This window comes from Dermacentor variabilis, chromosome 9 (assembly GCF_050947875.1).
Source record: "Dermacentor variabilis isolate Ectoservices chromosome 9, ASM5094787v1, whole genome shotgun sequence".
In the NCBI taxonomy this organism is placed as follows: Eukaryota; Metazoa; Arthropoda; class Arachnida; order Ixodida; family Ixodidae; genus Dermacentor; species Dermacentor variabilis.
The window spans coordinates 49,879,314-49,893,528 of NC_134576.1; the positions used below are offsets into that span (position 1 = coordinate 49,879,314).

The 14,215-nt window shown below is 43.3% G+C and overlaps 1 protein-coding gene across 1 annotated transcript in view; it reads left to right on the top strand.

The window, feature by feature from the left end:
* Positions 1-14,215, top strand: part of LOC142558348 (uncharacterized) — an 89,042-nt gene that overhangs the window by 36,987 nt on the left and 37,840 nt on the right. The window contains exons 5-6 of the mRNA XM_075670492.1: positions 3,175-3,550; positions 9,325-9,608. Coding sequence (XP_075526607.1) covers positions 3,175-3,550; positions 9,325-9,608 — 660 coding nt within the window. The remainder of the gene's footprint in view (positions 1-3,174; positions 3,551-9,324; positions 9,609-14,215) is intronic.

The following is a 14,215-nucleotide window of genomic DNA, read 5'->3' on the forward strand; positions in this document are numbered from 1 at the left end:
TAAATTGTGCTCAAGGACAAGATCCCGAGAAGCTTTATCATGTGGCAATGTGGGAGCACATTGCAATATCGGCGGAAAGGCCTCAGGTTACATATAGGCTCTCTAACACTTGCTAACACTCCCAAATTTGCTGAAGATTTTATGAATTATGGCTGATTTTACCAAGGTTGCATCAAATTTTACAAAAAGTAAGCTCCATTTGCAAAAGTTTCACTTGTCGATCCCAGAACCTTCCATTGCGAGTCTTCTGACGATAAAACGATGCAAAATATGCACTTTAAGTTTATCTCTCTTATTTTTAAAGTTTGCTTTGATGCACAATATGTTTCACACATGCAAGTTATATATACACATATAGTTGATTATGTCCTATGAAACCTAACAAGGGGGGTTTATGGTGCGGACCTTAGATCCACAGACGATAGTCGGGTGGGCAGCTCGGGTGTGTCCCCACTTATGAGAGGCAATGGTGCCTTGATGAACGCTGTCCGGGACATTTCCACAGCAGTCGTGGTAGATCTGTGAGGGCAGCTTAGCGAGGACAGAAAGGACAAGTCGCACTGAAGGCTGTCCTATGGTCCCGAACCCACAGACAGTTTGCAGCTGGTGTTAACGTAGCATCCGCATGTATCTTTTCTAGTGCAACCTGCTCACAGTGCAAGGGACTGGGCAGGAGGTCTGAATCGCACAGAGGTATAAATTTCTTTGAGCAAGCTTATAGAGAAAAGTACCTAAAGCACGAGAATTCAGCAGCGCCAAAGTCACTGAAAAACTCGCTGTGATCTGAAGACAATGCATTACTTGTCAGTATTCGCTGCACCAAGTCTTTTGCCGCTTGTGTGTTGCATCTGAAGGCAAGTAATCGTTAATAAATGGCATATTCATCCTTTGAAAGGCATGTGCCCAGGGTAATAAGCTTTGTAAAAAATGCTTGCTGTCCTTGCTTTCCCTCCCCGTTAAGTGTTGTGCCCATGGGGTTTTGTAAATGATTACCTCTCTTGTCTTTCTGAAAGAGTATACAGATACGGCCCTCTGTCCTGTCTTTCTTTTCGCTCTTCTTGAATTTTGCGCAGTATGCAACTTGTTACTTGTTCAATCACAGATTAGCAGATATGGATACTGCTCTGGTCCGACCCTCCCAAGCACCCCCCCCCCCCCTTGCCCCTGCATCTTCTGTGGTGAATAAGACTTACCATAAGCATTATTTATTACAGGGCAGGGATAGGTGGAGAAGTAGTGAAGGATAGGAGGCTGGAATGTATTAAGTAAGAGGTACAATAAGATGATGGATGATTTAAAGATATCTCATCAACTGCTGCGTAGTCATTTCTGCTATGTACACACCGTGGCAATCTGCCTGACCAACACTGTGCAGTGAAGGCTACAGGTCGTGCCAGCCAACCAGGACAAGGAACAAGATGAAGGGCTCCGGCCTCCATTGTCTACCTATAATTGCCCTCCGTACAACGCCGACCGAATAGAAGCTTAACGGAAAGATTGGTGGTGGACTATGGGTGATCACCCCCTTCTTCTCAGAAGAAACAGCTGGCTCTTGTTACTGATTGGCTGACATGAGCGTTAGTTGTCGCTGCACCACACGGAGTTGGCAAGATGAAGTGTAGGAAACTGGCTCTTTCTTTTATCTCACTTTCTAGCTATAATTTGTTTTTCCCAATTAATGCAAAGCAGTGTATTTGACTAAGCAAAATTAGTTGGCCGCTTTATGTGACATGTTTGTGTGATGCAGTGTTTGTGTGTGAAATGGTTTGGGTTATGACCGCGTCTCTCTGTGTGGCAATGACAGGAGGCAGATCTGAGTGCTTTAATTTGTTCGTCCTGTCCCAGAACTCTGTGCAAGTTCTACTTGTACTGTGTGTATGATTTTTAACGTCTGTCCATTCGTCTATGTTTGTTTCGGTTAACTAAGTGTTGTAACCAGTGCTGTCCGGAAAGTGCAAAGTTAGCACCTTTCTTCTGACTCATTGAAGCCACTGCTACAAGCACGGCCAGGGCAGTGTTGTAAAAACTGTGCTGCAACGTGAGACTAACGATAGGGTGGGAACAAATTCACATTCTGCTCTCGGGGCTCATTCATACTGGTGACTCACAGACATAGCGTGACAAAGCTCATTGACATCATGTGACATCATTGACAAGCTGAAGTACTTGCTAATGGCCGTTTTGGTCGAAAGGCGACTGTTTTGGGTTAGTTGCTCGCTGCTCCATTTTCAGCCACGCATTGCAAACCTACTGAACCATCAATGGTGCAGGAACAGGATGTCCGTATATGCTGACGCATATTTTACCTGGCAACGGCGGTTCAAGCAGATGTGAATGGCATCAATCATGACACATTTTGACGTGGTGACTGGCAGGTAGCCAGTCACAACACCAAAGGCTGGTGTGAAAAATCGATCGTCATGTATTACCCCGTGGTTGCCAGTCATCGCCGGTCGTGCGATCCCTGTCAGTTGCTGGTATGAATATGCCCTCAGTCTTGTGTCTCAGCATGTTATTCTGATATGTGTGAGTAGAAACTGGACCAGCACAACAACCTGTTGGGCAGCCTTATCTCTCCACATTAATAAAAAAGAAAAGAAAACTCTTCAGTCATGCTTTTTACTTGTACAAATGCAGCTTTAGCATCATGTGAATCTCAGAGCATGGTACATATTTCTAGCATACAGTTGTCTTAGCAGTTTTTTGGTCCCTTGGTCGGTGCTCAAATTTGAAGCACTGGGCGATGCACTTTTCCTTTCTTGCCAGGGTAATTTCACAAGAGAAGGTTTACAAATTGTTTGGTAGACCTGTCTCCCTTTGGTTAAAGTTCAACTGCATATCAGATGAATCATTATGAATCACTTGAGCTCAGGAAAAGGGAAGCATGGTTTCTTTAATAGCTGGGAGGGGCAGTGTTGATGCATTTACGTAGACATGTCATTTGCTCACTCAGCTTAATAAAAGGCCAAGTCTGAATTAATCAGTGTGCCACATCATTTTAGTCATCAGCACTTCTGTTGGTGCTAAAGCTGAAGTATATGTTAAGTTCTGTAAAACCCCTGTAATGCTATTTAAGGAATTAAACGTAATAGCTGGAGACAGACTGTTAGTTTCTTACTGACCAGATTTCAGTAACGTCATAACTTTCAAATTGTATTTAGTAAGTAATGTCTGCTATGCGTGTTTGAGATTAGTCCTATCGAGGGAGTTGTTTGGCAACTCATGAAGCCCCCTTCTCTCTCAGCATGGCAGCAGCAGGTTCTGGCAGCCTCTCCGACAGACCCTTGGGCCACCAGCGGCACTGGCTATGGCTCTGGCTTTGACCCTGTGCTGCCGCCAGCGGCCAACAGTGGCTCACGTGAGCCTCAGGACAGTGGGTCCAAGGCAGGCCGCCTGCAGTGCCAGTACTGCTCGAAGCGGTTTGCTTTCCGCAGCCAATTGGTCCCACACCAGCGAATTCACACGGGCGAAAAGCCTTTCAAGTGCCCCTACTGCGGCAAGTGTTTTGCCTGGAAGCACAGCATGGGCCTGCACATGCGGATTCACATGGGTGAGCCGTCATTTATTTTTTCTGTGGGCAGAAGGCGCGCTATTTGCATAACAGACACATAACGAGCTGGTCGCTGAAGTCTTTGCTGGTATCTGCAACTTTCGAATATTTGAACCAATCAGGAGATATGTGACAAACTTAATTGGACAGGTGCATGTTTAAGAACCTCAGGTAGTCAAAAAAATTCCAAAGTCCCCCGCATGAGAGTGAGATATACAGAAGTGCTGACTTACCTGATAAAGCATTCCAACTAATATCCCGGCAAGCCAGATTCTTTGTGGCTCAAGCCACAGGTGGTGCAGAAACTTGTTACTTGCATCCAGAGCTGCATAGTGCTGCGTCGCCTGCAGTGGCCCATGCATGGCGAGGTATGCAGCGATGCAAATTTGGCTTTCTGTTGACTAATCGCCTGTCATAGAATGATGCTTGCGTTTCCACTGTTACCCATGCGGCACTGTGTGCGTGCGTGCTTTGACCACTTGTCGCCAGCTGAATTTTGCGGGATATTTCGTTGCTTTTAAATGCGTGAATATTTACTACTGTAAGTGCCAGTGTCATGTTAGTAGCTGTTAAACCAATTCGATTTTGTACATCAGTATGTTTCTGCTAAATTTACTGTTGAAATTTACAGTGTGTTTTCATATCTTGCCTGTGTTCATGAACTGCAATTTATGGCATGCTTCCACCTGTGTGATGGCATACTACTTCAGTCTGCATGCTGTATATTACCGTATATACTTGTGTAATGAATGCACTTGCATAATAAACGCACCCGCAGCCTTGCTTTTGAAAATTTGGATCTTTGTTTTCCCTTGCAAAATAATTGCTCCCCCAACTTTGCTACTGTGTAATCTCGTGATCGTACGGCCGTGCTGTAATTTCTCGTAGAGTCTGGAATCTTTTGCTCTCGCTCATGTGCAAAGCAAGTACAGTTATCTATGTCCATCGCTGTATTGGAAATACATGATAATGATGCCTCATAATAATCGCCGAGATAATGTAAACGAAATTCTACAGTTAACCTATGTAGGCTGCACAGCCATGCTAGCAACAAACATGCCGTTGTGGCACACCTGCAGGGACAGTGGTTTGATGACTGAGAAGCTGACAACAAAGAGAGAGAACGCTGGTGGCAAGGGTGCAGTAAGAACAGGCTGCACATTGTCTTGGTCATTTGGGACCTGACGGAAAGAGTGACCGTGATAACACTCAGTGTTCTTACCCCATGCCTGCCACCAGTGCTGGCACAAAAGCACCTGGCATACTCGAGAGAGAAAGAAACTGCAACTGGCTTGCTCAGCGCAGTTTACGGACTTTACTCTGACGTAATAGAAGAGCTTGTGTGCACAATGCACAGCTGGGCTTGATGCACGGGAAAGTCTTAAGTTAAAAAGGGGAAGCCAGCACTTGGTCAGTGTAATGGGCATAGTCGGGCATAGTGTCGAATTCACACGTCTGTTGCTCGCTTTCTGCCCTCTTTGGTTTCGGCATGTGTGATGGGCCCCAAGTCAAGTTAAATGCCTGCTGCGGGACAGAGAATTTATCTGCTCACAAAATGATAATGCTGATAAACTTTGACATGCTCATGACCAGGACTGTCAAGAAAAAAGTTGTACGCCACGTGCTTGTCAAACAATAGGCGCTGAAAAGCATCACTTCAGCATCGTGCTTAGGATCATGGCAGACAGCTAGAAGTGGCTGCGAGAATGGGCTGTTGTGGCACCACCATGTGGATGAAGCTGCCAGTGACCTGGACAACAGATCTGGTGGTTCCAATGTTGAGTGAAGTGCAATAAAACTCTGTTACAGTTTGCAAATAGCGCACATGTATTTTTGATGCAGAGATCAAGTTATCTAATACATTTTTCAAATAATTACAGGCTTATCAATTTTTGCTGTTTCAAAAAGTTCCCATAAAGTTGACCCCACATAATAAATGCACCCCTCAACCCCCCAACTTTGCTTCAATTTTCTTTTTTCAGATAAAAAGTGTGTTCATTACATGTGTGTATATGGTATATGCGCTCTGTGAACCAGGCTAACATCTCCAGCTACAAGTGAAGCTTTCAGTTGTGTTTAATACACACCAGAGCTATACAAGGTACTCGGGCAAGAAGTATTTGAGACACAGATACAAGATACTAATGCAATTATTGTATCCGATACGACACTTTCCGTTTGTATCGTGAGATACTTCGATACACTTACAAATTGCTTATTATAAATCTATGCTATAATGTAGCTTCAAACGCGTATGCACAGAAATGTCAGCTTGAAAATTTCTTCTCCAATCAAGCTTGTTTCATTTGAATGAAATGTCTGTTAGTATCTTAAGAGTTTTGTCTTTCTTGCTCAAAGTATAATACTTTCATTCCGAAACAATTTATTGGGGTTGCTTTAGCTGCTTACGTGAAAGCTCTTTATACACTGCGCTCTCAGCAGTTCTTACTTGTCACTTTTGTAATCGATGGGAGTCGCTGCTGTGCTTGCCAACCAGCTGGCTGGTCGCTATCTAATTGCAAAAATGTCAATAAGAAGCCTCTGCACAATGGTGCAAATATCACTGTGGTGTTTTACCTTGTCCGTAAACATATTACCGTTTACGCAATACAGGATCGCCAGACAGGTGTACAGCAGGAACAACGCTGGTAGCAACATTTTTTGTTACGCATTGAATATACAAAGAGCACATAAAGATGCAGTGACCTTTCATATTCTACTTATCTGCTGGTGTGAAGCATTCGTTTGTGACATATTCATTAAAATGCAATCCTTTTACGATTTTTCTTCATTTAGATAATTTGTGCAGCTCAAAAACGTTTGATATGTATTGTAGTGGCCCAAGGCGTCGCAGGATGCCACCGCTATTCACACCACTGCCACATATATAGCTTCGATTATCTGGTGATTTGTAACAGTAAGAAATGTAAGAGTGAGCTTTAAAAAAGAAAAATATGTGTAAGTAAAATAAAAAGGCAGTTTCGTATGTGCAGCTTTCGTAGCTTCATATTTCGCAGAATTCTTATCATGTAACACAGTAAAAAAAATTACTTTTGATGCTTGCGAGCAATAATCACATACACAAAATTGCCGCCTTATGCACAAGTCTCCCTGAAATCCACACTTTGGTTCACAACCGTTGAACTTACATCCACGAGATCCTTCAAATCGCTAATGTGTGAAAACCACTAGATGCAAGGCAACACCATACTTGCATTCTTCAGAATTTGTAAGGAAGCACCATGCAAGACAAACTTCGATAATGACACTATAGTGGCATCACAATTTCTGCAAAAGACGCCGCATGCAGTGGTGTAAGCAGCATAATACAGTGACTACGAGAAAGTGTCACGGCACCAATGCAACTAAAAACAAAATAAAATCAAGAAAACAAAAGCTTGGCTGCGCACAGATGTTTGCACTTGTTTTTGTCAAGATGGCGCGAGTGCCACTGCGTGACTCTACTCCACCAATAGGGACCTCATAGCCTGCCCTCACTAGAGGTGGCTTAGTGGCAGCAGTATCAGCTTGCGAAGCGAAGTTCAGCCAATGTTTATGGTTTCGCACGGTGATGTTGCGATAGCAGTATCTTGTATCTTAAATACACGATACATTCTTTCATGTAGTATCAAAAATACAGATACTGATACACGTTTTGTGTATCATGATACAGATACTGATACACATGTTGCCAGATGTGTCATGGTACAGATACAAGATACCCAAAGAGTACCTAAGACAGTATCTAAGATGTATCTTCGATACTGCCCAGCACTGTTACACACTAAGCCACCTAATTCAGCGACTGGTGGCAGCAGTGGCCTAAAGATAGTAATTGCAGGTACTCCGGAACACCAGTGCACCTTTGTTTTATGCTGGAACTTGGCTTAAAACAACTGCAGTATCAATAAAGCAATAGTAATGAATGTCGTAGCAGACTGGCACCCATGCACGAAACATTTCAAATTTATTTATACTTAGGTTAACTTTGGTACCCACAACCACCGTCAGATCCAGTGTGCCGCTACTGCTCCGCTCAAATGACACGCTGTGGTCGCCTTTAATGCTGCTAGTAGAGCATTAGTGTAGTAAAGACCAACTGGCCTACACCCACCACTCTGCTATGTTACATTACTTCAAAAGTAGGCACTTTTATGTGTTACCGCTTTGTGTTGTCCCTTTCTTCAAGTCTAGTGTTTTCTTGTGATAACTTCCCAGAATCATGGATAATCAACTGGTCTACACCCACACTCTGCTATGTTACATTACTTCAAATGTAGGCACTTTTATATGTTACTGCTTCTAGTTGTCCTTTTCTTCAAGTCTCGGATTTTTGCGGTAACTTCCCAAAAACCATGACCTCTTCCTGAAACAGCTTCGGCTACATTCCTTGTTTGACTACTGTTGACCACTTCAAGCCTCCATAATCCTCTGAACCACTGACTTGCTTGGATTTCAGTCACTGCTGCGTAGTACAGGTCTTAGCATTTCCTCAACTGTCGTGGCATAAGCAACTCTGCGTACACTATAGGCACTTGGCATAAATGCTGAAAGTTACAATTCTAACCTTGAGCCTACTACTTAACATTTTTTATCCTGCTGCCTCACGTACATTAGGCATGCTGTCAATCCTGATCAATCAGTGAAGTTGGCCAGACTACAATGTGCTTTACATTGTACGATAGTGGATCCACATGACCAGTGAAGGCAGTCAATGGAAAGGCCAAGTGTGTGGTACTTATTAAATAGTGCTTCAGAAGTATTTCCAGTACAACTTATGCCAGCAGAGCTCTCTCCAAGTGCTCTCTTCCTTTCTATCTTGGTGGCTTTTCCATTCCTTCTTCCCCACAGTTATTCAGGTGTCAGCCACGTGGTAGAGAGTTTGGTGTGATCAGCAGGCTTTCCTCTTCTTTGTCGATAATTTTTTTTGTCAACTGTTACGACAGCACTGACATCACACTATTTGTATTAGTATAATAACATGCTCCAGGATGAATACTTTTGTTAACAATAACAGCATACAACAGTGGTTGTAACTTCTCATGCTAATGAGCGCTGCTCGTGAGCATGAATTGATTCTTTAGTTCGTACGTAATACACATGGAATAAAGTGCAAATGTCTGTATTATATTTTAAACAATAAGTATGGGGTGCTGAATAACAGCAGACTTGCACACAGTAATCTCATTGAATACGTCTCAGATACCAAGGTTCCATTGCCAGTTCACACCACTTACTGTCTTTTAATACCTTCTATTCCAATTCAAAATTATTATTCCTGCTTAAATTGCAAACAGCATGCTCGATTCTATCATTACAAAGCATGGTATTTTCATTTCTCATGAGACCTTCTGGCCGGTTGTCAGTTCCTCTAATATTGAACGCCACGAGCTGGTGTCCAACAGTAAAACAATTTAAACACCCAGCTGGGGTTTAAATTGCACTTCAGCAGGCTCAAAATATTGCAGTTTGCATTTTCTGAAGTATGACAATAGGTGTGCGCATTAAATTGGGTGCATTAGATTCTTGGCTTCTGGTCATGAAAAAATCAAGTGCGCATTACAATTGAGTGTGCATTATAATCAAGTAAATAAGGTAGTAAAAGGATCCCAAACACAAGAGGCATATTCAAGCTTAAAATCCACCAAAGTCTTATACAACAGTACTGATTTGAAAGAGGCAGGAGCAAATGGGAAGTTTGGGTGTAGGAGCCAGGTGTGCGGTTAGTTATTTTAGTCACATGGTCGATGGTTCTGCTTCACATTTCCTTCCAGACTCAATGCGAGCACCCGTGCGTGGAGTGGCGATGCGCGCATCCATCGCACAGCCCTGGAGGTTCCCACCAGCGTTTTCTGAGCTGGTGATGCCAGCGCAGCAGACGAATATTCCGCGAGCTCGAGTAGTTGAAGAACCAACATCTGGGCCGTTGCACCAAGAAGGGCAGATGCTGCGGGGTCTGCTGGCATCTGAGACATCGTACCCTGATCAGCAGCAGGCTCCAGGAGGAGGGGGAAGCCTGGATGAACTGACACCACTGTCGGAGTCCGAGGGGCAACAGGTAATAGTGATAGTGACTTTGTTCATGCTCCACTTTATACTCTCCAGGCAATGCTGTGCAAGCTACGCAAGTATAATGTGATCATAGAAGTCAGTAGTGATAATGACTTTCATACTTAGCAGGCAAAGCCACAGAAGCTACGTTAGTAGTGCAGTTGAAATCTCACTGCACACATTTTGTAGGGCTGTTTTTTTTTTAATCCTTGATGTTTTGAATACTTCTGCAGATAAACTATTTCGTATTACAACTACAGGATGCGCCAAAACACCTGAGGCTCTTGAACATAAAACAACACTTCAGGGGAAAGTGTATATGCTTATTTGTTCACAAAAATACATTGTTCTTGTGGAGAAATATGTTTCGCTATTTCTTGAAAATTACATTGCGTAAGTGTCCGCCATGCTGATTAATGCACTTGTGTAGCTTGTCCAAAAAAGATAACTCCCCGCAACTTGTCGTGTGGAATCTCCCGAATGGTATCTGCCAATACCCTTTACAAAGGTCAATTCTAGGAAAACAATGCCAGCCTCCCACTTCATTAGTAATGCTTTAGTGCATAGCATAGAGAACGAAAACATATTGGTTTGCTTATTAATCATGCAATAATCGGTACGAAGCCTAAATTTTCTATTTTCTTTCGGCACTACAGTCAGCGACCGATCTTTCGGATATGCTCTATAATTCGGACGCCTTCGCAGCACCACTACATACTCCATAAAGTCAATGAGTCAGGAGCGTCTGAAATTTCAGATGCAAAAAACCTTCACCGACAGATTTTCTGGACGTTTACCCGTGACCACAGCTCCGAAATGGCATTCATCGAAGCGACCACCGCCGCCCTTTTGATTGTCTTGCCGCCTCGAACCGGCACTCTCTACCCAGGGTCACGGCACCCAGGGCACCCAGGATCAACGCTAGGCCTAGCCACTTCGACGTTCTCTACCAAGCTTCTTGCTGCTCGATGCCGTTCTTTTCATTGAAACAATTTGCCGCTGTAAACAATGGCGCCAACTCCGCCTTTGTAATCCTCTCCAGTGGCTTCGAAGCTCGGAAAGCAAGGCGCGTTGCATAATGCCGGTTCCCGAAAGTCAGCTTCGCCTCGATACAAGCGTGTTACGCGGTGAAACAGAACCAAAGTACTGCGGTCAAGCGTGTTACGCGGTGAAACATAACCAAAGTACTGCGGTCAAGCATACCAAGTGTGTGAAGGGGAAATTGTCACGGTACTCGGTATGTAACCCTTAATTATAAGCGCGTGCACCCGCCGTCTCCTATCAAAGTACGAGCACCGATACGCCTAATAAGTGTGCTGACAGGCCTTCAGAGCTATTTCGGACGTGCCTGTGGTGATTCGAGCCTTTGGGTGCAGTAAAAGACATGCATTCATTTTTCTGATTGTCCGATTTTTCTGATGTTTTCGCGTGCCCTACGGAGCCAGAAAAATTGGTCGTTGACTGTAGTCTAATGGAATAAGCAAACGCCAGCGTTCACCGCCGCTTCTCTTTTTGTAAATGATAGTCTGTAAGGTTTCTCATGGGCAACAGCTGTGTGTCATTGTTTAAATGGCACTTCATTAAACGACATTGCAGGAGGCTAAGGCCCAATGCTTATCAGCTGCGGATAAGTACTTGGAACATCTCTGACGTTTTCACAACATGGAGGTTTCCATTGGTTGCATTATCTCTCTCTCTCGTGTGATTAATAGTTCATCCTGCCAAGAGATCATCATCATCACCAACTTATTTTTTATGTCCAACTGCAAGACAAGGCCTTCTCCCAGCGATCTCCGATTTCCCCTATCTTGCGTTAGCTAATGTGAAATTATGCCTTCAAATTTCCTAATTTCATCCAACCACCTAATTACTTGCCGTCCTCAACTGCACTTCCCTTCCTTTGGCACCAAGTCTGATAGGCTCTGATAGACCACCAATTATCTGCTCTACACATTACAAGACCTCTACTGCTCAATTTTTTCCTCTTAATGTGAACTAGAATATCGGTTACCCCTCTTTGCTCTTTAATCCACACCTCTGTCCTGTCTTTTAATGTTGCACCTAAAATTTTTCATTCTGTCGCTTGTTGCATGGTTTTTCAGCGGAGGTGAGGGTCGAAAAACTGATCTTTTTCAGAAAAAAAGTTGATTGTGTGTTTTGTATTCCTCCAAGCCTCTTCTTTTATGTATTATAAAATCAAAGCTGAAAAGCAACTAGTTAGTAAAAAATGCGAAAAGCACTCGTGGTGGTTCATCAAAGTGCGAATTCTGAAATTTTCATGGGGATGTAGGCCTAACCATCTTTTCTCGGAGCCCACTTTGGCAGTGCCACATGCTTGCTGAAAATGCAAAAGAATAAATAAAGAAAAAAGAATTGTTTCCCCGCCAAAGCCTAACATCATGTTTCTTTTTTTAAACTTTCAAGTGTGTTTTTGTCAGTTCTTCATTTTGTAGAATTTTTAGAGTTTGTGCGTTAAAATTTGTGCACTTTATGTAGTCCCAGCATAATAAACTTTAGCATGCTTATGCTTTAACATGTTCTGAATTCAAAGAAACAACTTTCAGAGCTTTTCACAAACTTATTCAGTATGATAATTTCAAAAGTTTCTTTGTTGAGAATGATAAAACTGAAACTGAGACTAAAGGACAAATGTTGCACTATATTTTTTTGCTTTATTGAATTCTACTATTCATTGGGAGTAATATGAGCTACTTTTTAGTGTTTTCTTGTGCTCACTGTTATCGCCTAAGCTCGTGCAAAAATTCATTGTTTTTACAAATGCATGGTGTGCAAGTAATTAACGAAATGAGTTACCGAAAAACTAGGAGCTGATTTGAAAAGAGGAGCTCAAACTCTGTAAATGGTGAAAGTCTCAATGAGCTGTCACAAATATTTAAACAAAAAGCTTTCTGAGTAGATCTGCCCTTAACTACTTCTCTGGCTTTCTTGTCAACTAACAGGAGTTGGCACTTGATGTCAGTCATTACTATTGCTTCAATATGGATGTTAGCCCCTTGGTATTTAAATTGGAATTGTTGCCCAGTTTGTAAGTGTCTGGGTTTTCTATCATAATTGTGCACCTCAATAACCTTGTCTTTGTGGATTTATTCTGTCTAGCAAACCTGAGTTCAAGCTTACGAACATGTCTGTATCCACAACAATAATTATACAAGCACTGACTGTGCAACCAAGCAATCTACTTAAAGGGGCCCTGAAACACTCTTTTGAATGTAGTAAGAAAATGTTGCCAATCTGTAGAAGAAGAGGCTCCTGTGAACATGTGAGCCAAATATTATTGCCCTGCATGCAGCACGGAACGTGCAATCTCCTGTCAAAAACAGCGAAAAATTTTTAACTCTTGCTTCCTCAGTGTCAGCATGCAGCCTCATCGCAAGCGCAACTGTACCCACCAACAGCTACTTGCTGGCTGATGTGTGCTGAATTTAAGTTCAATAAATGAAACATGTTTATGCCTGCGATCTCAAAAAGACTGAAAAATTATTGAATCATTGCACTGCCGGTCTACGCACAACAGTTACACGTAGCTGTGGGAGCTGCATGCGGTCTCTGAGATAGCACCAGCATGCTGCAAAAGTGTAGTCTACCGGGACCGCCATGGGGTGCGGCGAAGAGCCCGCTCGCCGCCGAGGCGCTCAACTTTCGGATGGCCCTTTGCCCCTTGGGCTTCTCCCCCTTGTAGCTTCCAGCGTGCTAGCAGAGATGAAAAGATAGAGGAAGCTGTGCGATAACTCTGTTTGTACTTCAAGGATTCGAAAAAAATTTCCAGCATGAGATTTGCAAGGCGGCATTCTTTAATACAAAAGTCATTTTGTGAATAATAGAAAGGAGTTTGAGGGCCTCCATAGAGGGGCCCCTTAACCACTATTTATTGAAGTTGAAAAATGCATTTGAAGTTAAAATGGACTATATCAGAAATACTTTGCCGCAATAAGTACTTCAATACGTTCAGCAGAAGCAGAGTTATTGGCCATTAAAGGTTGCCCATGATCCCATTTGTGATGCTTCCACTCCTTTTTCAATGACTTGCACTGCGAAGGCTACGACGGAGTGCGGCATTCCCACACCACTCCATCTACTGAACATCATGCACTGTGACGTGCAGTTCAGATTTGATTTTGGATGTTCATGTAGACACCACTACTTCCGATTTTGGCACCTAAGGCATGCCAAACACGGCACCCTACAGCGGTGATGATATCTATGCTACGTAGCAGATCGCAACTACATGCAGCTGTAGCGCATATGCACAGAGTTTGCTTTGTGCACGACAGGGCTTGAGTGTTCACTCTCGTTCATATGCTCCAGTCTGGCCATGCTATGTGGTGCGGACCAGCTTTGTCCTGCCCCAGCTTGACTGATGGATAGTAGCCACCTCCAACTTGCACATATTAAAGTGCTTTTGATAGCTCAATACAAAGTGAAGCCTGCCAAGGCATTTAACCAGGAGTGAGCGCACTCCGGCAAGTGTGCATGAGCTCCCGAACAACGCTTTGCAATGTGTTGAATGCGGTTTAAATCATAAATTCGGGACATCAAAGAGGTGCAACTTAATGCTGCTGCATTTCTCTTGTACTGACCACTAAATCGCCACCG